Source organism: Mus caroli, unplaced genomic scaffold, assembly GCF_978045245.1.
Source record: "Mus caroli unplaced genomic scaffold, Mus_caroli_1 scaffold_6, whole genome shotgun sequence".
NCBI lineage: Eukaryota > Metazoa > Chordata > Mammalia > Rodentia > Muridae > Mus > Mus caroli.
The window spans coordinates 22,556,506-22,578,775 of NW_028227261.1; the positions used below are offsets into that span (position 1 = coordinate 22,556,506).

General features: G+C 45.1%; 1 protein-coding gene and 1 pseudogene across 1 annotated transcript in view; one reads left to right on the forward strand and one right to left on the reverse strand.

Annotated features, from left to right (window-relative positions):
• Clic4 (CLIC family member 4) overlaps positions 1 to 21,474 on the forward strand; it is a 61,338-nt gene extending 39,864 nt beyond the window's left edge. The window contains exons 3-6 of the mRNA XM_021159436.3: positions 7,548 to 7,673; positions 11,651 to 11,757; positions 16,744 to 16,925; positions 18,182 to 21,474. Of these exons, the coding sequence (XP_021015095.1) occupies positions 7,548 to 7,673; positions 11,651 to 11,757; positions 16,744 to 16,925; positions 18,182 to 18,346 (580 nt within the window). The 3' untranslated portion in view covers positions 18,347 to 21,474. The remainder of the gene's footprint in view (positions 1 to 7,547; positions 7,674 to 11,650; positions 11,758 to 16,743; positions 16,926 to 18,181) is intronic.
• LOC110292244 (spermine synthase pseudogene) lies at positions 669 to 2,327 on the reverse strand (annotated as a pseudogene).
• Positions 21,475 to 22,270: the final 796 nt, after the last annotated feature.

Below are 22,270 nucleotides of genomic sequence, written 5' to 3' on the forward strand. Positions count from 1 at the left end.
CTTTCCAGAGGTAGACAGATTTTGTGAATTTGAGGCCAGCTTGGTCTACAGAACTAGTTCTAGGACAGCCAGGGCTACATAGAGAAACCCTGTTTTGAAATAATAACTAAACAAAAAACAAAACTATTGCTTCACAAATTGATCTTGACATAGACAAATATGAGCTGATTGTTTCATGTAGCAAACATCAGTGAAATCCTGTCACCACTTTAACTGGGCAGGAGGAGGAGCCTGTGAATGCTCACCAGTGACGCCCTTCATCAAGCCAGAAAGCTGCAATATAGTAAATAGTGAGGGGCAACTAACTGAAGGAGAAAGCATCCTGAGACAACCAGAGCTCCTGCTGCTCACCTCTGGAGGCTGCTGCTTGTTTATATGTCAAGTATTCTCGTGTGTGTGTGTGTGTGTGTGTGTGTGTGTGTGTGTGTGTGTGTATACATTATGTAAAAATAGAGTAGCTTTGACAATTGGTACCTTTGAAACAACTCCAGAGACATACTCAGTCCTCTCTGTTTCAGTCAGACAGGTGACCCACAAGAGCCAGCTCCCACATGGGATAGTCATACTGTCCTCATGTGTGCCAGGCCCCTGGAGCTCAGCCACCAGCCTCACACCTTCCAGTTGGTGCCAGTGGGATGAATTACATTTTCTTTTTTTTTTTTCTCCTTTGTCATTTTAATTGAAGCACTGCTAATCACTCTTAAAACCTTTAAAAGCACCAAATTTTAATATCTAAGTCAATTTGAGGGTGAGAGGGGAGAAACACTATCAGGAACTTCTCTCCAAAACAAAACAATGATATTCATTCCTCCACATGTCCAAATTAAAGGTCTACTGAAACCAAAATGAAAACCCAAACCCCACACAGAGAAAAAAAAATACTAAAATCACATTCTAGGGGGTCAGTGCATTCTGCAGTCTTTGCTGGGCTGTCTAATTGTCCTTCGGCTGACTTTTAAAAATTAACACCCTAACTCATCAAAATATACATTTTTCCCATTGGCTTTTTTAAATTAAAAATAATAATTAAAAGTGAAAACCACTTGAAGGAATTCATGAACAGTTGCCTGACACATTTGATGGCATGGCATATGGAGGTCAGGAAGGTGGCTTGCAGCACACGTCATTCAGGGGATGCTCATCTTTAAGGCTTAGCTTTCTTCCAAACAGTGTAAAATACCCTCAATTCCAAGTATGAAGGGACACAGACAATCTCTTTTGAGAATTCCACAGGACAATACAGACGCCCCAGCTGTTCGTCATAGGGCGACAGGGCTTCAGTCAAGTTGACACAGTTCCCCTGTGGGAAGTATTTTCCATCCTGTTTCAGAACCTTCATCGACAGGTCGAGAATCAGTCTGAGGAAATCCCGTGTGGAATCTTCTTCTGGAGATGTAGAAATAGGGACCGCTGTCAAATCATTAATCACATAATCAAACTCTCTCCCTTCTTTGGCGTACCTCTTCAGTACTGGGATACAGTCTTCTATAAGAACCTGATAGCAGTCTCCTTTAAGATTGTCTAAGACATCTCCACATGTTCTCCGCATGTATTTCTTACATCCATCAATTACCATTTGGTCAATCTCTACCATAGTGACCATCTTTGGTTTCAGTTTGACAATTTCACACAATATGCCTCCATCGCCGCCTCCCAGAATCAGTACATCTTTGCCAGTGTAGTCTTCTTTACCACTGCCCATGATGGCACGGATATATGCCAAGTCACTCTCTGCCGAATTAACATCCCCGCTGAGGATGAGGATATTCCCAAACTGCTTTGAGTGTAGGATTTTAATGTTCTGATAGGGTGAATCTTCATCATACACCACTTCATCTATGTCATACTCAACCAGGCGCCCATCAGCAGTAGGCCAATATCTGTCAATGGCCCCTCCTCGAACTATGGGCGGTAATCGCTTCACCCGCCCAGTACTGTCTTGACTCAATTCTTTCATTTTTTCTTCTATTTTGTTCAAAAGGCTGTCAGTTTCTTGTTTGCCTTGCACATCACTGTCGTAACTCTGAAGGTCCAGCAACACCAATCCATGTGGATAAATTCGCAAATTGGCAAAGCTGCCATTCTTGTTCGTGTAAGTTGCTAAATATCCATGGTCCTGCCAGGTGTGCACTGACTCTGTCATCCCCTGCTCCTGAAAAATGGACTGAAGGCCTTTCAGAATGGCCTCACCATCAGCTTTGGCGCCGAGCGTGAAGTCGAGCGTGCTGTGTCTTGCTGCTGCCATAGTGTGGCGAGGCCCTGTGCCATGCCTGGGGAGGCGACCGCAGGAGACTGAGGGACCGCGCGGCGTGTCAGGCTGCGGGCCGGCGGGGCGAATTACATTTTCATTGAGAGAAACCACTTAAGCTGCTTACAGCATTAGCTCCAATTGGGTTCCTGTTTTCCTCGTTTTCTGGCTTGTTCTTTTTCTTGTGTTTGTCTCTCTCTTTTTCACTGTTGTTGTTGCTTTGCTTTCCATCTAGAAACACAATGGGAAAGAACAGAAGAATGTAAAGTTCACCAGGGCTACAGTCGCAGGCAAGGCCTCGGCTCTGGAGTGACTGCACAGCTCCGGCAGTGTTTAAGGCGGGAGTCCAGAACTGTGGAATACAGTTGAGGGCCTATTAGGAACCAAACTGATGCCCTAGAACGTTCAGCCATTGCCTAGTGACTCAGTTCTGTTACCCCAAGCTGCAGTCACTTTCTGGAAAGCATCTGTAAGAGGAGCTTTTGTGGGTCACATGGAACAGATGGCACTGTGTGGCTGCGACATATAGCTCGTGGAAAAGCCACCTCCCTGCTTGGCACTCTTGTTTGGTTCCTGCTGTTTACCCATTCAGAGGTGATAATGCTGTCCCCAAATCTCTCAGTGGGAATGAAGGGTCTTCATCGCAACAGCGGATCCTTGAAATCTGTGCAGCTTTCAGGCAGAAAGAAGATAGACTAATTACGAGTCATTAATTTAATATTAATGGAAATTATTAATCATAAGTTTGCCTGGCTTCATGTTTCATTGTTGAATAAATCCTAAATTAGGCAGATTTTATTATTACAATTCATTTGATCTTGTAAAGCCAGTTCTGAACCCTTAACTCTATTACAGTTAAAACTGATTCGAGCTACCTCCTCCTCTTCCTCCTCCTCCTCTTCCTCCTAGTCTTTTTCTTTTCTTTTCTCTTCTCTTCTCTTCTCTTCTTTTCTTTTTTCTTTTTTCTTTTTTTTTTTTTTGAGTCAGGGTTTCTCTGTATAGCTCTGGCTGTCCTGGAACTCACTTTGTAGACCAGGCTGGCCTCAAACTCAGAAATCCGCCTGCCTCTGCCTCTGCCTCCGCCTCCGCCTCCGCCTCCGCCTCCGCCTCCGCCTCCGCCTCCGCCTCCGCCTCCGCCTCCGCCTCCGCCTCCGCCTCCGCCTCCGCCTCCGCCTCCCGCGTGCTGGGATTAAAGGCATGCACCACCACGCCCAGCTTCAAGATACCTTCTTATATAATGCTTTGTTAGCACGACACTGGGAGCCCTAATGACTTTATTTGCATCCCCTTGCTTAGCATGTTTTGATTTTTGTCTGTGTGGTGGTAAAATCTAGTCTCAAAGAAGCTGTTGTTCACTTGGCTGGAGCAGGCAACTATGGAACTCTGCAGCTGGAAGCTGGAGTCCTCTATTCGGGCTTCCCCCTCTTCCTTCCTCTGAGAAATACAGTCTTCTGGAAACGTGTTTTTCTGGGGAGCCTAAAAGCTGCTGGGCTTAATTGTGGAAGTAAGAGCTACTGACTTTGGTCCCTTCCATGGGCTGTTCTTAAAGCACTGAGCCTTCCCTTTTATCCAACTCTAACTTGTTAAAAAAATAATATTTATAAAAAGATAGGCTTTATGTTTTTTACCTTCCATTTAGGCATATAATTTCCTGTGAGTTATAAATGTGTTGATAAAATTATGCTTTATAATTTTTGGAGTGATGGAATTGTTTTCTAGGTTGTCAGTTTGCATGCAGTCAGATTACTTTCTTATTCACTGGCATTACTCAGTGTACATGCCTGCGTGCGTGCATGCGTGCGTGCGTGTGTGTGTTTGTGAGTATGTGATTGTGTGTGCAGTTCCTGAGTTAAGGCTTTGTGGATTCAGGGAGCTGTTTTGACACAGCTTCAGCCATGGCCCCTCCCTCTGTGCAGTTTGCATTTTGATGAGATGCTAGTTTATTATTTTCACTTCTTTTTGTTCGATTAATCTTTTTAACTTGAAACTGAAGATTTGAAAATGTGTAAACCTTGACCTGTTTAGAATTTCTGAAGCCTGTATAAGGAGTTGAGAAGGAAGTAGATTATAACTGGAAACTGTGAGTCTGAGGCCTTTAGTGGGTGACTTACAGGCCAAAGGCCACCCAGGTCATAGTGATGGCAGATCCGCAGGCTTCTGGGTGAAGAACCAAGAGGACACTCCACCCTTCCCACTGAGGTGAAGAAGTAGAATTCTGATTTACTTTGAAAAGCAGCTGTAAAAGTCTTACATTGTCACTATTCAACAAAGGTGTGTCTGGGCCCTCCATTCTGTGCTGAGAACTTTTCCTCTGCAGACTAAAGAATACTCAGAGAAAGACAGAGATGTCTAAGCAGTCCTCTTCTGCAGCTGAGATTCCTGTAGCTGTCGCTGACATAATTTTCCTGGATGGGAAGAGCTAGACACTAGTGACCGAGGAGAGGGAGGGAGGGAGGACTCTGAGTGGGAATGTTTGAACTGATTAGTAATTAAGTCTTATTTTTGTTTGTTTGTTTTGAAACTGGGTCTCTCTATATAGACTAGGCTGGTCTTGAACTCAACCTGTCTGTGCCTCCCAGTGCTGGGATTAAAGACATCAGCACACAGCTAATTTTTATATCTTTGATTAGAATGTAGCCAAAGAAAGAGGTACTTTTTTCTTTATCTTTTGTTTTAAGATTTATTTATTTATTACTTACATATTTATTTATATGTAAGTTCACTGAAGCTGTCTTCAGACATACCAGAAGAAGGCATCAGATCTCATTACAGATGGCTGTGAGCCACCATGTGGTTCCTGGGATTTGAACTCAGGACCTTTGGAAGAGCAGTCAGTGCTCTTAACCATTGAGCCATCTCTCCAACCTGGTACTTTTTCCTAACCTAAATTAAAAGATGGAGCCAGAGAGTGGTTATGAATGGGTGGGTGGATGGATGAGACCTGGGAAAATGAATATACCAGGACTAACCATGATGGTCTAGGGTCTATTCTCTTGGAAATCCTTCTTGATGTCAAAGTAATGCTCTCCTTTGTGACATACTTAAAGATATTTTAAATTCAAATTCTTTGAATTTGTGGTCAGGAAGGAAGGAAGAGGGCAGGCTGGCCAGCTAATTTAAAATAAGAAATAGCTGTGTAGGCTGTGACGGGGGACAGGGAGGGATGGTTAGGAAGCTCTTTGAAGGTATACTGTTAGGTGCTTTTTAAAAAAGGTTCCGTGTTTGCCTTTTTAATTATGAAAAATTTCAAACATTTCAGAATGGAATTAGGTAGCTACTGTAGGTAGCCTGTACCTGTAACCCCAATACTGGGGAGGCTGAGGCAAGAGCGTTAGAAAGCTCAATGCCAGCTTGGATCTGGGTTCAAGTGAATATAAACACAGTGAATTTGGGGCAAGCTTGGGCTGTCTTTTTTTTTTTAAAAAGGGTAGAGGAAACACTTTTCCATACCTCCTGCTCAGTCATATAATTTATCATTTTTGTGTTGTTGCTGCTTTTCTGAAATATTTTAATGTAGCTAAGGATTTTGCTTCAGCCTCCTGAGTGCTGGCGCTGTGGGTGTCAGTTCCCATGTGTGCCTGTGAGGGCATTTTATTTATTTATTTTATCCATTTTGTATTTTTTTAAAAGATTTTTTTTATTTATTTTATTTATATGAGTACACTGTAGCTGTCTTCAGACACACCAGGAGAGAGCATCAAATCCCATTACAGGTGGTTGTGAGCCATTACATGTGGTTGCTGGGAACTGAACTCAGGACCTCTGGAAGGGCATCATCCAGTGCTCTTTACCACTGAGCCATCTCTCCAGCCCCTTTTATTTCTTTAGTATTTGTATATTTAGCATTCTCTGTGTGCTTACTTGCTCTGTTAGTCCCTTTCCTCTTAAATGCTTTTGAGATAGTCCTGCTTTGTCCTTTGTGTTACCCAGACAGGCCAGGAATGGAACCTGTGACCCTCCTGCCTTAGCTTCTAGAGTGTGGGGATCACAGGTGTGCCACCACTCCCGGGTTATCTCTTACCAATTACTTTTTCTTCTTAGATTTTATTTTCATTTTACATGAATGGGTGTTTTGTCTGCATGGATGTCTGTGCCGAAGCCCTCGGCACAATTGGATCTCCTTGGACTAGAGTGACAACTGGTTCTTAGCCAACGTGTGCGTCCTAGAATTCAAACCCAAGTCTTCTAGAAGAGCAGCCAGTGCTCTTAGCCACTGAGACATTCTTCAGCCTCTCCTCCCTCTTGCATAATTCTTTGGGCCTGTATCTACTTAATGTATGTTTTGAGACAGGATCTCTATACCCTTTGAGCTAACTATGTAGACCAGACTAGCTTCAAACCAAGATCTGCTGAGAATAAAGAGATATGTTACCATTCCTGGCTTTACTTAATCTTTGGATGACTCGATTTGGACAAATCCTTACAAAAGCACAGGCATCCATGAATATTTTATCCATTTTGTATTCCTCCTTACTTCATTCATACCATCTCTTATGTATTGGAAGACTAGACAGTCTTTCAGGTGTCTTTCTCCTCGTTGGTCTGCCTGCAGTGGAGATAGGAATGGGACAGCATTTCTTGTCGTTGAGAACTGCAGGAGTTTGTTCTTCTCCTTTGTTTTATACCCACCCCCAAACAAAGCAAAGCAAAAGGAAATTGAAAAGAATGCTGGCCTGGAGAGGGTTGGCTCGTCTCTGTGCAGCCCATCCGAGGTAGGAAGTGTTGGAGTTGAAGCTGAAGGCTGAGCACGAAGTCTTTTACCTCCCCCCTTAAGCAGCCAGGCTGAATTTGGAATTCAAATGAAGGACTTTGTTTTTTTTTTATCTTTAAAAATGTATTTACCCCTTTAATTTTAAGCATGTACATGCAGGCCTGTGTGCTTATGAGCCTGTCTGTGTGTGTGCTAATGCGTGTGCAAGCGCACATGTGCTTGAGAGCGAGCACAGATGGAGGCTAGAGTGGGAGTCAGAGCCTCTGCCTCACAGGCGGCTGTGGGTTGCCCTGTGGGTGTTGGGAGCTAAACTTGGGTCCTCTGCAAGCCATATACATTCTTAACCGCTGGGTCTTCTTTCTAAGCTCAAGGACAAAGGATTCATCTTTTGGTTGACAAATTATTCTTAGTTGTCTTACAACACGTTATGTGCTATGTGTGTGGCTGCTTCTCATCGCAGTACTGGGCAGCTCCTACACGCCGTGGGCAAACACTGGGCCTTGCCCATTCTTACAGACTTGCCCCACTGAGAACTTGTCTTTTTAGAGCGAACGATGATCTCATCTTGACCACTGTTTTGCCTAACAGGAAACCTGCAGATCTGCAGAACTTGGCTCCTGGGACCCACCCGCCATTTATAACCTTCAACAGCGAAGTCAAAACGGATGTAAATAAGATTGAGGAATTTCTTGAAGAAGTCTTGTGCCCACCCAAGTGAGTATCTGACCATTTGGACATACTGCCCCGCTTTGAAGCTTTGACTTACTTGTCTCTGGATACTTTTTTCCTGAGGGTCTTTAAATTCTCATGGCCTCGATTGGAATAACCAGGACACGCTTGTAAGAGTAATGCTTAGTCAGTGGCAGAATGGGCTTTCTGCTTAGCCATATTAAGAAAGGCTGGGATCCAGCTAATCTGGCTATGGTGAGCAAAACAGGTTTCCAGTTGGGAAGTCTGGGTGGGCCAAGGTGCTACCAGCACTGTGATTTGCTCTTGGTTAGTCCTGAAGGGAGCCTTCTGAAGCAGTTATCTGGGATTCCTTAAGTCATTCCAAACGTTTAAGTCCCACATGCACTGTACTGGTAATTAAAACTGCAGATAGAAGGTTTGTATTCAGCTTTCATTTTAAAAGCATTATTAGTGTTCTCTTAGGTTTTTCTATCTGAATTAAAATGTATTTCTTTTACTAAAGAAGTATTTATTTGTGTGTTTTATATATTTGAGTGTTTTGTCTACATGTGTGCCTGTACACCAGATGGCATCAGATCCCGCTACAGATGGTTGGGAGCCACCATGTGGTTGTTGGGAATTGAACTCAGCACCCCTGGAAGAGCAGCCAGTGCTCTTGACTTTGTGAGCTATCTCTTAACTTAAAAAATTTGTGTTTTGTTTTGGTTTTTTTTTTTTCCTGACCTACCCACCCTTCCTTCCTTCCTTCCTTCTTTTTTTTTTTTAATTTTAATTTTAATTTTTTTGATTTTCGAGACAGGGTTTCTCTGTGTAGCTCTGGCTGTCCTGGAACTCACTCTGTAGACCAGGCTGGCCTCGAACTCAGAAATCCTCCTGCCTCTGCCTCCCAAGTGCTGGGATTAAAGGCGTGCGCCACCACCCCTGGCTGACCCACCCTTTCTTGCCAGTTGCTTTTACCTTTACTGTTCATGTCCAGGTGAGTTTCCCAGCGATGGGATTACTGGGTCAGATGGTCCAAAGAAGTAGCTCAGCATCCCTCCATCTCTCCACTAACCCCTCTGTCATCCACTCATCCATCCGTCTTCTGGGTGCCTATTGGACAGCAGAACAGCATGGATCAGGAAATCAGGAACTGAGGCTTATTAGCCCCTGCTCTCAAAGCATAGCAGTAGCTGGGCAGTGGTGGTGTATGCCTTAATCCAGCACCCAGGAGGCAGAGGTAAATCGGATCTCTCTAAGTTCAAGACCAGCGTGGTCTGCATGGTTGTATCCCAGGCCAGCCAGGGACTGTGTCTCATACATAAAACAAAACGAAACACAGTCAGATACAAGTGGAAAGACAGAAGTAGCTGGAGGAAATGTTTGTTTAGAGAGGCGACAGCACTGAAACTAAGTTTTACTTATGTATTTTGAAGCCATCTGGTGAATTGCAGCAGGTGAATGGAGGAATGATAGGCTTTTAGGGTAAGAGATTGTATTTATTGACCGAGTGGTGTTGCTTTTGAGGACTGGAGAAAGGAAGGATGCTAGTTACACAATGGGCTGTGTGTAATGTGAAGAGAACTGCCCCTGGGTTAGCAATTTTGTGCTAAACCTGAAATTGTATTCTCTTCATCTCTAAATTGCTGACAGCCTACCAGCTAGCCCCCGTCCTTCCTTCTTCCTTTGTAAGGGTCTCAAGCTTCTCTTGTTACTGCTTTCCAGTAATGGGTGGGCAGGCAGCAGAAACTGCACTTGCAGGTAGGCCAGCATGTGCAGAGGCTGGGCTTGGAGCTCTGAGCAGTGTGAGGCCACCCCTGCAGGACCTGAGGCATGGGCGTAGCACAGGCTGGACACAACTTTTCTGTGAGAAACTATAAGGTGTAAGGGCTTTCTCTTGTTCTGGGGGGTGGGAGCAGTATTTATTGTTGTTATTATTTTATTATTTTAGCTTGTATTTGTTTGTTTGTTTTGTTTTTGTTTTTTGAATAAAGAAACTACTTACTTATCCAAAGGCTTTAAAACTTGAAAATTTTCAAGTTTCATTTAATGTGTCTAGGTGTCTGTGCTTTGTACCCCTGTGTGTGCAGGAACCTGTGGCGGTCAGAAGGTGTCGGTTCCCCTGGCACTGGGTTACAGGTGGCTTTGCGCCTCCACACACAGGTGTCCTCTTGTGTAGGAGCAGCACGTGCTCTTAATTGCTCGCTGTCTCTCACCCTCAGACCTGAGTGTTTATGGGAACTGGGCTTTGTTACTAGAGGTAAATGGGACAGATGGAAGGGACAGGCAGCACTGTGCAACCTGAGTGCGCAGGCACGCTATGGCCTCGCAGTGTCAGGATCACAGTGTAATCACAGGGGGCTTGAGGAAGGCACAGAGGCGCTGAAGAGGCGCAGAGTCCCCTGCACTGGCTCTGTTCGATGCTCTTCATTGTAAGAGCCTTGGGAACACTGAAACTGCAAGCGGATTGTTTTCAGTGTGAGGGGAATTCAGAGATGCTGGCCTTGGGATTAGCTGTCTGCTCAGGTGGTGTGGTGGTGGTGTGTGTGTGTGTGTGCATGCATACATGCACATGCGCGCGTGTATGCGGGCGTACTACAGTTAGGAAGAACATTCCGGTAAACTTACCATACTGTTCATTGAGACACCCGGTGTAATTGGTGTTGATGGGAGGAGTTTCTAGGGTTAAGACCTGAGAAATTGGGGACTAGGTGAACCTATTAAAAAGAAAGCCTGCCTGAGTTTTTAGAAGATAGCCCTTTTCTGAATTCACAATAGCAAGCAGAAGAAATGTAAACAAACCACTCTAATTCCAGGAGAGTTGAGGTTGAAATTAGCCTGGAATATATATATCAGTGTGTGTGTGTGTGCATGTGTGCATGCATGTTTGTGTATCCTTGTTTCACAACACAGAGTAAAAACTATGCTGCACAGAATACAGTTTAAGACCTTCAAATTTTGTTTCACCTTCATTTTAGTTAAGGGAAATAGACCAGGTAACATCTTCCCAAATAAGTTGAAATGAGTTAGTTTAGTGTGAAATTTTACTTCACAGTCCATTTTCCAGAGCCTTCCAGCTGATTAACATTCTGTGACAGGGTTCAGGGTCTGAATGTCTCTAGCTCGGACTCGGAGGTGAAGCAAGCCCTTCTGGAGGCCGGAGGAGCAGCCAAGCCTTTTCCCAAGACTGTCCCCAAGATTGTCCCCAAGATTGTCCACTCTCCGGAAGAAACACACTGAGTGTGTGTGATTGAAATCTAAAGGTGTAACGTGCATGAGGGCGCACACCTCTTTCAGGGTGGTGTGTCCTGCCTTTCTTAAGTTGAAAACTTGGTCACAGCACAGAGGAAGACTCAGTGTGATGTCTGAGGTCCTATTTAATCTATCTATGCATAGCATTCTGTCCCAAATATACTCTAGCCTCTTTAGCCCAGAGGGAGTGGGAAAGCCTGGCGCTGGTTGGCAGTGAGTGGTCCACCTCCTCCTGTTTTTGTCCTCAACCGGCTGTGGATGATCAAGATGCTTGACCAGCCCAGGCTCCTCTGCTGTCTGGTTCCCTCACACTGCTGCACAGGGTCAGGCCAGTGCCTGCATACTAAGCAGCCAGCTGTGAGAGTCCTCGGGTGCTGAGGCTAGCTAGAGCTTTATGCCGCTGCAGCTCTTTTAAATTGTCTTCTGATCACCTCCTTGCACTATTGGTCGCCATGCTGGACGTGAAGAGGTAGTACATTCCATCCCTTGACAAGCTGCCATTTCCTTAGCATTCTGATCATTAAATGGAGGTGGGAGTGAATGCCCTTGGATTGCCAAGAATATTAATATGCAAACAAAAACACCATGCAGAGCTTTGTTTCCTAAGGGGGAAAACATTTAAAAAGTGCCATAGAAAACAGATGGTGGCGTTTCTCAGATCAGTCACTGAAGGAAGAGGTCTGTAGTCAGCGCAGTGGTTTGCTGGTGATAGAACTTCAGCTGATGTCACCTGGAAGGATCTGTAATGCAGTTTTACGTTTTCTGTTTAGGTACCTAAAGCTTTCACCAAAGCACCCAGAGTCGAACACTGCTGGAATGGACATCTTTGCCAAATTCTCTGCTTATATCAAGAACTCAAGACCAGAGGCTAATGAAGGTAAAAACAAAAACAAAAACAAAACCCAACAACAATTAATTGGATTGTCCCTACAGAAAGCAAAAGGAAACAAAAACCCAGGCAACCGTTTGAACTATTTTTTTTTTTTAAAGATTTTATTTATTATATGTAAGTACACTGTAGCTGTCTTCAGACACTCCAGAAGAGGGCGCCAGATCTCGTTGCGGATGGTTGTGAGCCACCATGTGGTTGCTGGGATTTGAACTCTGGACCTTCAGAAGAGCAGTCGGGTGCTCTTACCCACTGAGCCATCTCACCAGCCCCCGTTTGAACTATTATGAAGGCAGCGAGCATCAGGGAATGTGGGAAGTTCAGGTTTTCCTCTAAGTGTCTGAGCTGTAGTCGGGAAAGCCATGAGACCCTGGAGTAAGAGGTTAAGCTGTGCTCTTCCGGCTTCTGCTTCAGGGCCGGGCATCTGGTGGGCAGGTGTGTGATGGGAGGCTTTGTGTTCTCAGACACTGAGGAGTCCCCAGAAGGGAACCTCGGAGAGCTGGATACCATCAGAGCCGTGGATGGAGCGGCTGTGGTGGGTGCTGAAATAGATGGATTTAGCTTTGAATTCATCACCAAATCTCTTGTTTATTATGGGGCGCTGGCAGCCTAAAATTAATTAGCTCCTGTGTTTTGTTGTGCCTGTGCGCTAATTACTCTTAGTGAAGAGTTTTTGGAATGGCCTTCAGAGAATGATTCAACTCCGCAGCCTTCAGATTTCTTTACATCATAAAACTAGAGTTTTTGTTTCAGGTCACTATTACGGCGAGGATAGTTTAGTAGTGCAGATACAATTTGTTTGTTTGTTTGTTTTAAAGAAAAGATAATATGAGGCCAGTCCAGACTACACAAACTTTGTATATACAAGTATATACTCCAAACCCCAAAAGTTAGAACAGTGGCAAAAGGAGACAAAGATCAGCACCCTAAAAATATCTGGAGTCTGCTGTGCTGAAGGCAGGGTGGTAGCTTGGGCTCCAAAGGCTCTGGCAGCCCATGGGCTAGCCTGCAGGAGGGGTGGGCATCAGTGCTATTAATAGCAGAATAGGCCTAAGAGTGAATCGCGCACTGACTTCCTTGTTATTTCAGTCTCCAGCTATGGCCCCTTCCTAATACCTGGTTTAAGGTTATAGCGTTTCATAATTCACTGTGGGATTTCCACGTCTTTGCTCTTGGTTTCTGGAATGTTTTTCTTCAGTGATGGGGAAAGGGACCGTTTTAGTGCCCAGGCCTGGCGTATGTCTATTTTTATAATGTGTTCTGTGGCTGCCTTGGTTTAGAAGCAATTTTCTTGAGTAATTGGCCGTTTTCCTGACTAATGTTCTGTCTAAGCAAATGTTAGGTTGGAGCCCCTGCTTCCCAGAGTGTTTGGGCCGCCTGCTTGCCCGGGCCACCTTGTTCACAAAGCCAGCTTTTATACCCAGGCCTGCTAGCTGAGCAGCCTTTGTGCTCTCTCGGTCATAATGTTTTTATTTCTGTGTGCAGTGTTTGAGGGAGTGTCTGGAGAGTTGGTCGGATTTCATTTACTACATGGAGGGGAGAAGAGGAGAGTAAAATGAGTTTTCCTTTGCCTTGGGGGATGAAGGCTGGGGGAGGAAAAGTGACTCACTTAAGTATAACTTTGTATTCTATTTTTTATCTGTCAAGTTGTTACTGCTTTAAGTGGCCACTTACGCCCACTGTCTTTACAGTGCTGCACAGTAAGGAGGGGGCTCAGCAAGCACGTGCCGTGTTCAGCAAGGCTTTGTGTTCAGTACCCGCTGGTAAATAAGAGTTCTAGTTGCCAAGGTACTTTTCTCACAAGGGCCTGTCACTGCTCCAAGACTTTCGAAAACACCTTTAAATCAGATTCAAGCTGAATGCTTGGCCCCGTGTGTGTGTGTGTGTGTGTGTGTGTGTGTGTGTGTATTACAGTTCTCTCCCTGTCTGCTGAGCAGTTGCATACTTTCAGTAAACCTAGGCAGTGAGGTGAGGCTGCACCTCCCAACACTCGTAACCACAGTGTACACAAGTCTGCTGTATCAGCCTAGTAAGTGCTTATAAAAATCCAATATAGCTGAATATTTTAAAGACCCTCTGGGCTTAGGTGTCTAGATACAAATTAGCCACCTTCTGAACATGGGTCAGGGCCAGTGCTTAGATTGAAGTACACGGTAAACCAATAGGCTTTAGTGAATAAACTAAAGGGAAGTGTGTGTGTGTGTGTGTGTGTGTGTGTGTGTGTGAGAGAGAGAGAGAGACAGAGAGAGACAGAGAGAGACAGAGAGAGACAGAGACAGAGAGGAGGAGGAGAGAGGAAGAGAGAGGGAGAGGGGATAGGTGATAGAAGGTGGATGGATCAATTGATAGATCGATAAATGGATCAGTCTATCTTTTGGTAAGAGGTACAGGTTGGCCGGGAGTAGGTTTACGTAACCTAAGCACTAAGAGAGAAGTGAGCCAGGCGTGTGGTGCGCATCTTTAATCCCACTGCTACTGGGGGCAAAGGGCGGCTAAGGTGATGATGCTGTGAGACCAAAGCTCAAAATTAAACTATCCACCCAGAGTTTCTCACATACTAGCTGAGAGCTCTAACACTGAGCTATACCCTCGCTCAATTGTGTATGTATTTTAGCAAGAGGAATGTTTATATCACATTTAACGCTTCTGCCTTGAATCTGCCCATTCAAACATGTAAGTAACAGAGCAGGTTATGCTTATTGGAAAAGCTAAGGTTGACAGGGATAATTTTTAAAAGATGGGATCTTTTCGTTCTTTGAGACTGTCACACATGCACACAATGTACTTTGGTCCTGTTCACTCCTCTCCTCCCACCAACTCTACCAGATCCACCCCATCTCCCCACACTTCCAGCTTCATGTTTTGTTTTTAGTGACTCACTGTTTACAATTTTCTGTTCACATCTTCCTGGGTGTGGGGCTGTGCACTGGAGCGTGGGTGACCTACCAGTAGTCACACCTGCAGAGAAAACTGACTCAGCCAGGGATGGGGGTTCACGAGTCTCCCCATTCCCATGCAGGAATGCTTTGTGCAGGCGACCCCAGCTACCGTGAGTTCAGAAGGCATTTCTCTGATCCTTCCTGCCTTACAACTGGGGAATAGTTGAATACAATTTCAGTATGTAATTCAATAACAGATCCAAGGTGACTGGGAGTCATTTTATATAAAACAGTGGTGTAGTGCACGTTCATATTATTGTGCATTATAAATGCTTCCTGCCACTGAGCCCAGCACTCTGGGGGCCAAGCAGGAGATGGCCGGGCATTCCAGACTAGGCTGGCTACAGAGCCATCTCCTGGGCACCCCCACATCCCTTCAAGTCATTCCATGTCCAAACAAGTCTGCCTCTGGCTTTATAAATGCTTCTTATTTAATAGGAATTCTATTTGCCATTTCCCAGTTGTGGGACCTTGTAGATGGCCTCTTTGCTATGCTATCGGGTATTGCCCTTGAGCTAGGTTACGGTAGGTGTGGGGGGGTTTGCACCTTTCCTCGTCCTCTTGAGACGGCATCTTACTGTTGGCTGCAGCTCTCCTGCATGCAGAGTATAGCCTGTGCCACCATCTCTAGCTAGTTTATGCATTTTGCCAAAATTTCAAAGTCTGTACCAGTTTGTATTTCCACGAACTGCAGGTGTTCATTTCCATATTTTCATAGGTCAAAAATATTATTTTTTATTTTAATATAATTAATTTTAAGCTGTGTATACTATACTGCCTTTTTTGTTTGTTTGTGTTTTGAATAGCTTCTTAGAGATGGAGTACTAAACAGCCCTCCTAGCTTCCAGACAGATGACTTTCTGCTGACCTGCTGCTGCCCCCCAGTGGTTAGTCTTGGTGTGCTACACTTCACAACGCGGTTCCTTTCATTAGCTAGTACTATTTTGGAACCTCCTAGTTAGTACCTGTGTCTTTTTCTCATTGGTCATACCTTATGATGATACGTAAATTATTATTAATAAGGATAAACATAGGGGCTGGAGAGATGGCTCAGCGGTTAAGAGCACTGGTTGTTCTTTCAGAGGACATAGATTTAATCCCTAGTACTCACATCCCAGCTCACAACTCTGTAACTCCAGTCTCAGGATGTCCAGTACACACGTGGTATACAGACACATATGTAGGCAGAACAACCCATACACATGGGATAAAAATAAAAGTTTAAAAACATTTAAAAATAATGGTTAACACAAACTATAACTGATTTTTCTCTCAGTTTTCACTGGTTTTTATTCAGTCTTAGAATTCTCTTAAGATCCCAGTACTGGGAAGGGAAAGGCAGGTGGATCTCTGAGTTCAAGGCCTGCCTGGTCTATAGAGGGAGTGGAGAGAGCTGCTATTGTCCGTGTTTTTTCTATGCTGTCCCTGCTCCCTCCTAAGGCTTCCTGGCCTTGTCTTTCCAGCTGCACACAACTGGCTTAGTCCAAGTTTGAGTCATGACAGTTGTAGCATCTCAGTCCACTTGGCTCTTATGGAGGCTGCTGCCAGTCCATCCTGTAACTGACTTTGCAGTCTGAACTCCTCGTGCCTTGGGTAAGGCAGGGCTGTTCTTGGGCTCTCGTGTTAGCAGGCAGGCTGAGAGTCCTGGCTCCCAGGCTCTCTGTTTAGGTTGTGTGCACAGGTCTTGGTGCCCTTGACACATTTCTTCGTGAGCGGGATTATGCTTTCTGTCTTGGAAGACTTTCTCCTAGCTTTGAATTAGTAGACTTGCCTTTCCCCATATATCGTTGCAGTTTACCTATCAGTGGGATTGAGCCACAGCTTGTTGGTGAGGGCCACAAACCATGCAGACGGTTTTGTTGGTTGACAGGATAGACCACTCTCCTTCAGTTCTGTCCTCGCTGGAAGGACCATGCAGGCAAGCTCCTGTTCTCGGCAGCGGGGAGTAGGAGTGAAATTGGCGCCGTTACTGGGGCACAGCCTGCCCAGCGCTGGGCTTCCTCTCACGGCACTCTCGTGTTCTCGTGTGTTTCAGCGCTGGAGAGGGGGCTCTTGAAAACGCTGCAGAAACTGGATGAGTATCTCAACTCCCCCCTCCCTGACGAAATCGACGAGAACAGTATGGAGGACATCAAATTTTCCACACGTCGGTTTCTGGACGGTGATGAGATGACATTAGCAGACTGTAACCTGCTGCCCAAGCTCCACATTGTCAAGGTAGGCCCACGGGGAGCACGGTGCCACCGGGAGCGGTGCTCCCTCACCAGAGCCGTTCTCTACCCCAGCTAGAGTCGGCTCAGTAAGTGGATCCTAGACCTAAGTAGAAAATCATGTTTATAAGTCAGCTGTATCGGGTACCTTAATCGTAGCGCTCAGGAATCGGGTAGAGGCAGGAAGACCAGGATTCCCTCTCAAGGAATCTCAAGCCAGACTGAGCTACATGAAACTGACCCAGGGAGAAAAAAATCTGAGACCTGAGCAAGAAATTTTTTCTTCTCCTGTGGCTGAATTAATAGGGATGTAATAGATAATTATAATAATATTATATTACATTATTACATTTTATATTATATCATTATATTATATACTATATTATATATAATATAATAATAATACAATAATTATAATAGTAGATAATAGATAATTGTGAACTGGACTGACACTGTCCAATTCTGTGTGGTGACCTTTCAAGACACAATGTTAATTCTGTGACGAACCAAGCTAAATGCAATACTAATGGGCATTTGTTGCATGTAAAGATCTGAGACGAGAAAAGATGGTTTTAGAAGCTGGTGTGTTGGGGTGGAGAGATGGCTCAGTGATTAAGAGCACTGACTGCTCTTCCAGAGGTCTTGAGTTCAATTCCCAGCAACCACATGGTGGCTCACAACCATCTGTATTGGCATCTGATGCCCTCTTCTGGTGTGTCTGAAGACAGCTACGGTGTACTCATATACATAAAATAAAGAAATCTTTTTTAAAAAGAAGAAGCTGGCATGCAGTCCCAGCATTTGGGAGGTGGAGGCAGATGAGGTTCTATTGAAAAGCAGCCCAAACTAAAAAAGGAAGAAAACAAACTTAAAATAGTCTGTTTTTAGACAAATACTTACCCAGTGATTAGACTCAGCCATCTCCCTGTGCCCAAGGCTGGCGTCCAGAGCCGCTGCTGTTTCCCAGCGCCTGGAGTAGTGTGCCATCCTAGTCTACACTCGCTCGATGTAGCTCGCTCTCAGTGTGAGTGTGTTCACCTTGGTAACCTGGGAGCCCAGAAGTGGGTGCCTTTATGCCCTTGGGGTTACAGGCAGTTGTGAGCTGCCCAACATAGGTGCTGGGAACCAAACTCCAGTTCTGTAAGAGCTGGCCCATAGAATATGTTAATAAAGGTTTCCAGAATTAATAGCCTCTCCAGTCAGACATGCCTCATGTGGGGACTTGGAAGATGGATGTAACCCTGGATCTATATTGCATTTCAGGTGGTGGCCAAAAAATACCGCAACTTTGATATTCCTAAAGGAATGACAGGCATCTGGAGGTACCTGACAAACGCCTACAGCAGGGACGAGTTCACCAACACCTGTCCCAGCGACAAGGAGGTGGAAATCGCGTACAGCGATGTCGCCAAGAGACTCACCAAGTAGACAACAGCACTTTCGAGAGAGATGCCTTCCGATCCCCCGAGAATATGCTTTCCTAACAGACTGCTCCGCCTCCTAAAGTAGAAGTGTATTTTGCATGAACACACAGTTACTCAAGACTAGGATTAAGGCTAGACAGAGTAGGCCTCTCCAGTACACACTCCTGAGCAGTATTATTCTAAACTCCTCTACCCAGCCCACCTACCCTACCCTGCCCTGCCCATCTGCTGCCCTCCAGTTTGGAGGCACTTCGCCACAAGCGTGTCACCCAAGAGGCAGTTTGCTGTCACTCTGGAGCCCCGACCATCACGTCCCTTCACTGTGTAGATGGCAGAACTTGAGGTGCTATGTTCCACCATTAGAAAAGTCGCCTGCGACATCAGTGGACCCCACGTTGCTGTGTGCATGGTACAGGAACATTATGTACTGGGGGAGTTGTAACATTGTGTAAGGAGTCTGGAAGGATTACTACTGTGTCAGACTTGCTGTTTGAGTGTAGTCTGTTCTGGAGTGTCCGGGTGAGGAGGCCACTTCTGTAGAGACACTGGTTTCTAGGTAGACATTTAATTTTGACTAAAATGTGTCATTTGTATAAATTGTAACATCCGATAGATACTACATAGAAAATGAAGGACTGAGGAAGGCATTTTCAAAATGACAAGAGAAGATTGGGTGGGGTCTCTGTCTATCTTACCTGCTGTGAGGGTATCACCCAGGCCTGCTCATCCATCTACAGCGAGTAGTATGGCGGCCTTCCTTGTAACAGACTTTTTCTTTTCTCTCTTTGTGGTGCTTGGGATGGAACCCAGGGCTTTGTTTAGGCCTGACAAGGCTCTGCCCCTGAGCTGTGCCAAGCCCACCTCCCTCTGTGTACAAAGCTCCTTTCTTCTTGGGTGACCAATATCTTCCTGCCTTTGAGCAACCAAGGCCAGCCTGCGAGCCACCCAGAAGTTAATTAACCAGGTTCAGCGGAAGTTTGCTGAAATGTTAAGTATACTCTGTTCTGGAGAGGGGGTGAAGAAGGGGCCATCTTGAACTCCCGAGAGGCCCAGGCCTCCTGCTCCTGCCCCACCTCCATTTGCATCAGCCTGGGTGAGAGGTCCTCCACTTGTCTTGGGATAACTTGTAGTTGTCATAGTGAGTGTGTATTTCCAGGTTTGCCTCATGTCAGTCCCCACTTCTTGCCGTTTGTTTTGAGACAGGATGTTACTCTGAAACCCTGGTTGGCCTGGAACCTGATAGGTGACCAAGCCAGCCTCAAACTCGTGGCAGCCCTCTTGCATTTGCCTCCTGAATTCGAGCTAGGATTCAGCCTGCACCACCACGTCTGGCTTGTTTTCTCATCTCTAAAAACAAAGTCTAAGCTAAAAGTTGTTTTGCAGTCTAACAAAGGGGAATGAGCTTTGTAAAACCAGAGGCCCCTCCCACCCGGACAAAATGGCCTTTCTCAGTAGGACTCCAGAGCCTGCTGTGACTTTGTGTATGTGCTACATTTTTTTGGTGATTTTCTTCTTTTAACATGTTCAAGAAGTGCTCTTTCTTAAAGTCATCTCACTCCACAGTTGGCTGCTTTAAAGTGGCCATGCTTTCCCCTACGCTGTGCTGACACTTAATAAATGCCAGCTTTATGGAACCATTCTGACTCATGGCAGCTCCCTTTGAAAATTTACCGATACTTCACCTAGCACGGGGGTCAGGGAGAGCTTGACAGTGGTCCCTGTGGCTCAGGGAGATGCCGTGGCCACAGCTTTCACCCGATTGCTAAGCAGGGTGTGAGCACCCTTTATATGCAAACTGGGTGGTGGTCTGTCTGGTTCCAATGGGAGGTACCATCTCTTCTCCTTTGAGAAATGCCCCTGCAGTGTCTCGGTGGTTGGAAGTGTCCCAGCTTTGCTTAGTTGATGACTTGGCTGTGGGTGGGGTTGGGTTGAGTTTTGACGATTCCAGAGAAGAGGTCTCTGTTCTTTCTGTGAGTGGGCCAAGCGAGGCCTCCTGGGTAAGAGCTGTACTCACAGCAGAGGGTGTGCACACAGGCTTTAGTGGGTGTGAGGTGCCCACGATTGGGTGTTTATTCTCTTTGGCTTCCTAAATTGCCTCTTGGTTGCTCTTGCCGTCTCTGGATAGCCAAGGAAAGTCTGTCTAGGTTTTGGCAAAGGCAGAATTGTTTTCCTTTATAGAGAGACACAGTTTTGTCAAGAAAGTCAAAACAGATTCGAGATTGGCAGATGGACAGAAGCTTTAAAAAGGAAGAGCCCACAGCAAGCACTCTGACCCTGAGCCCAGATCGCGGCTTACAGTCTTGAAATGTGAACTGTGATGTCTCCATGCGGCTGATGCAGGCCATGGGCCGACATCTGCAGAGTGGCTCCTCCCTCGCTCTTGCTTAGCCTCCGATCTGTATAAGCCCTCCATCTTGGAGCAGGGATTCTGAGTGGAGTCTGCCTATTTTCCAGTGGATACTAAGAAACTATTAAACAGTGGGAAGCCTGGCTGTTTTAAGTACCGTCACTTCCTTTTTGATATAGATACAGACTTTGAATACAATGCAGTTTCCTCAGTAACATTAGCTTTCATAGCAGTTTATACCATTAAGACGTTCTGCCTGGTTTGCACACTAGGTGGGTCAGCTCTAGAATTTAGGCATTTATACTTTTCCTGAGTTATATCCACAGAACCTCCTTAGAGTTGCATGTAGATAGCATTTATTTCTGCATATTTAAAAAAAACCCATTTAGGAAATATCTACAAAGAAAAAATGAAAAGTAGTAATTATTTTTTCATGAAAATTTTGGTCCACATCTCATTGAGTTGTAATGGATTCTCCAGTTTCTTGAGCTGGCAATAATCAACATTTGGTTCGGAGAGTGAACGCGAGAGAGCCTTTGTTAGTGAAACTCACAGACTTCTAAAAGTTCATTGCTACAGTTATCAAAGTGGGGGAAACTAAAGTTACCTTATCAAGGAAAAAATATTAAGTCACAAGCCATATACATTTAGCTCCCAAGCCATAATGCCGAACAGCTTTGGAGTATCGTACAGAAAACTCATTACAAAATGCTTGCGTTTTCTTTTCTCTGGAACATCAACACCAGTGTATTGCTGGCAGCTATTGTATTAAAAAAATAAATATATTTTCACTATCAAAGGATTCTTTTTTTTTTTTCTCCTTCATGGACATAACTTGGTATAAAGCTGTTCTGAGACCACTTTTCTGATTTGATTCAGTACATTTACGAGGAAGGAAGATGGAATGTTTACTAAGTCATAGTTGCTACAGAGAATAATTTAGTGGAAGCCAATACTTACAGCAAAATAGAACAGATTTTAAAGTAGTCATCTTTATGTGTGTGCACACACGTGTGCTCATGAATGTGGGTGTCTGCAGAGAGCAGAAGCAGGCATTAGATCCCTGGAGCTGGACTGACAAGGCTGCCTGGCGTGGTCCTGGACAGGAGCGCTATAGTTTTAACTGCCCAGCTTGCTCCCTACCAGTATCATCCAGAAAATGCAAGATGAGACCATTCAGTGGAAACCTTGTGACAATAAGGAGTTGTCCTCTCACAGCTGACATGGTCTGCTTGTCACAGCTGCTGTTACAGTCATCCCAGCAGCACGGGGAGGCTGGAAGGTGTAGGAATGGGCGGAAGTGAGAAAAGGGTGGTGTTTGCACACATATATGTGCAATCTAAAATAATGTGCAAATTCTTAACAATTCAGCTGAATTTCTACATATACAGCATTAGATAGCAAAAGTCAGGGCCTGCAGAGATGGCTCAGCAGTTAAGAGCACTGGTCCAGAGGTGCGCTCCCTGCACCCACAGAAGTGGTTCATATCCATGACTCCGGTCCTATGGAATCTGTCACTCTCTGTCGGCCTCCTCGGGCACCAAGCATGCATGTGATGCACAGATACACATACAGACAAAA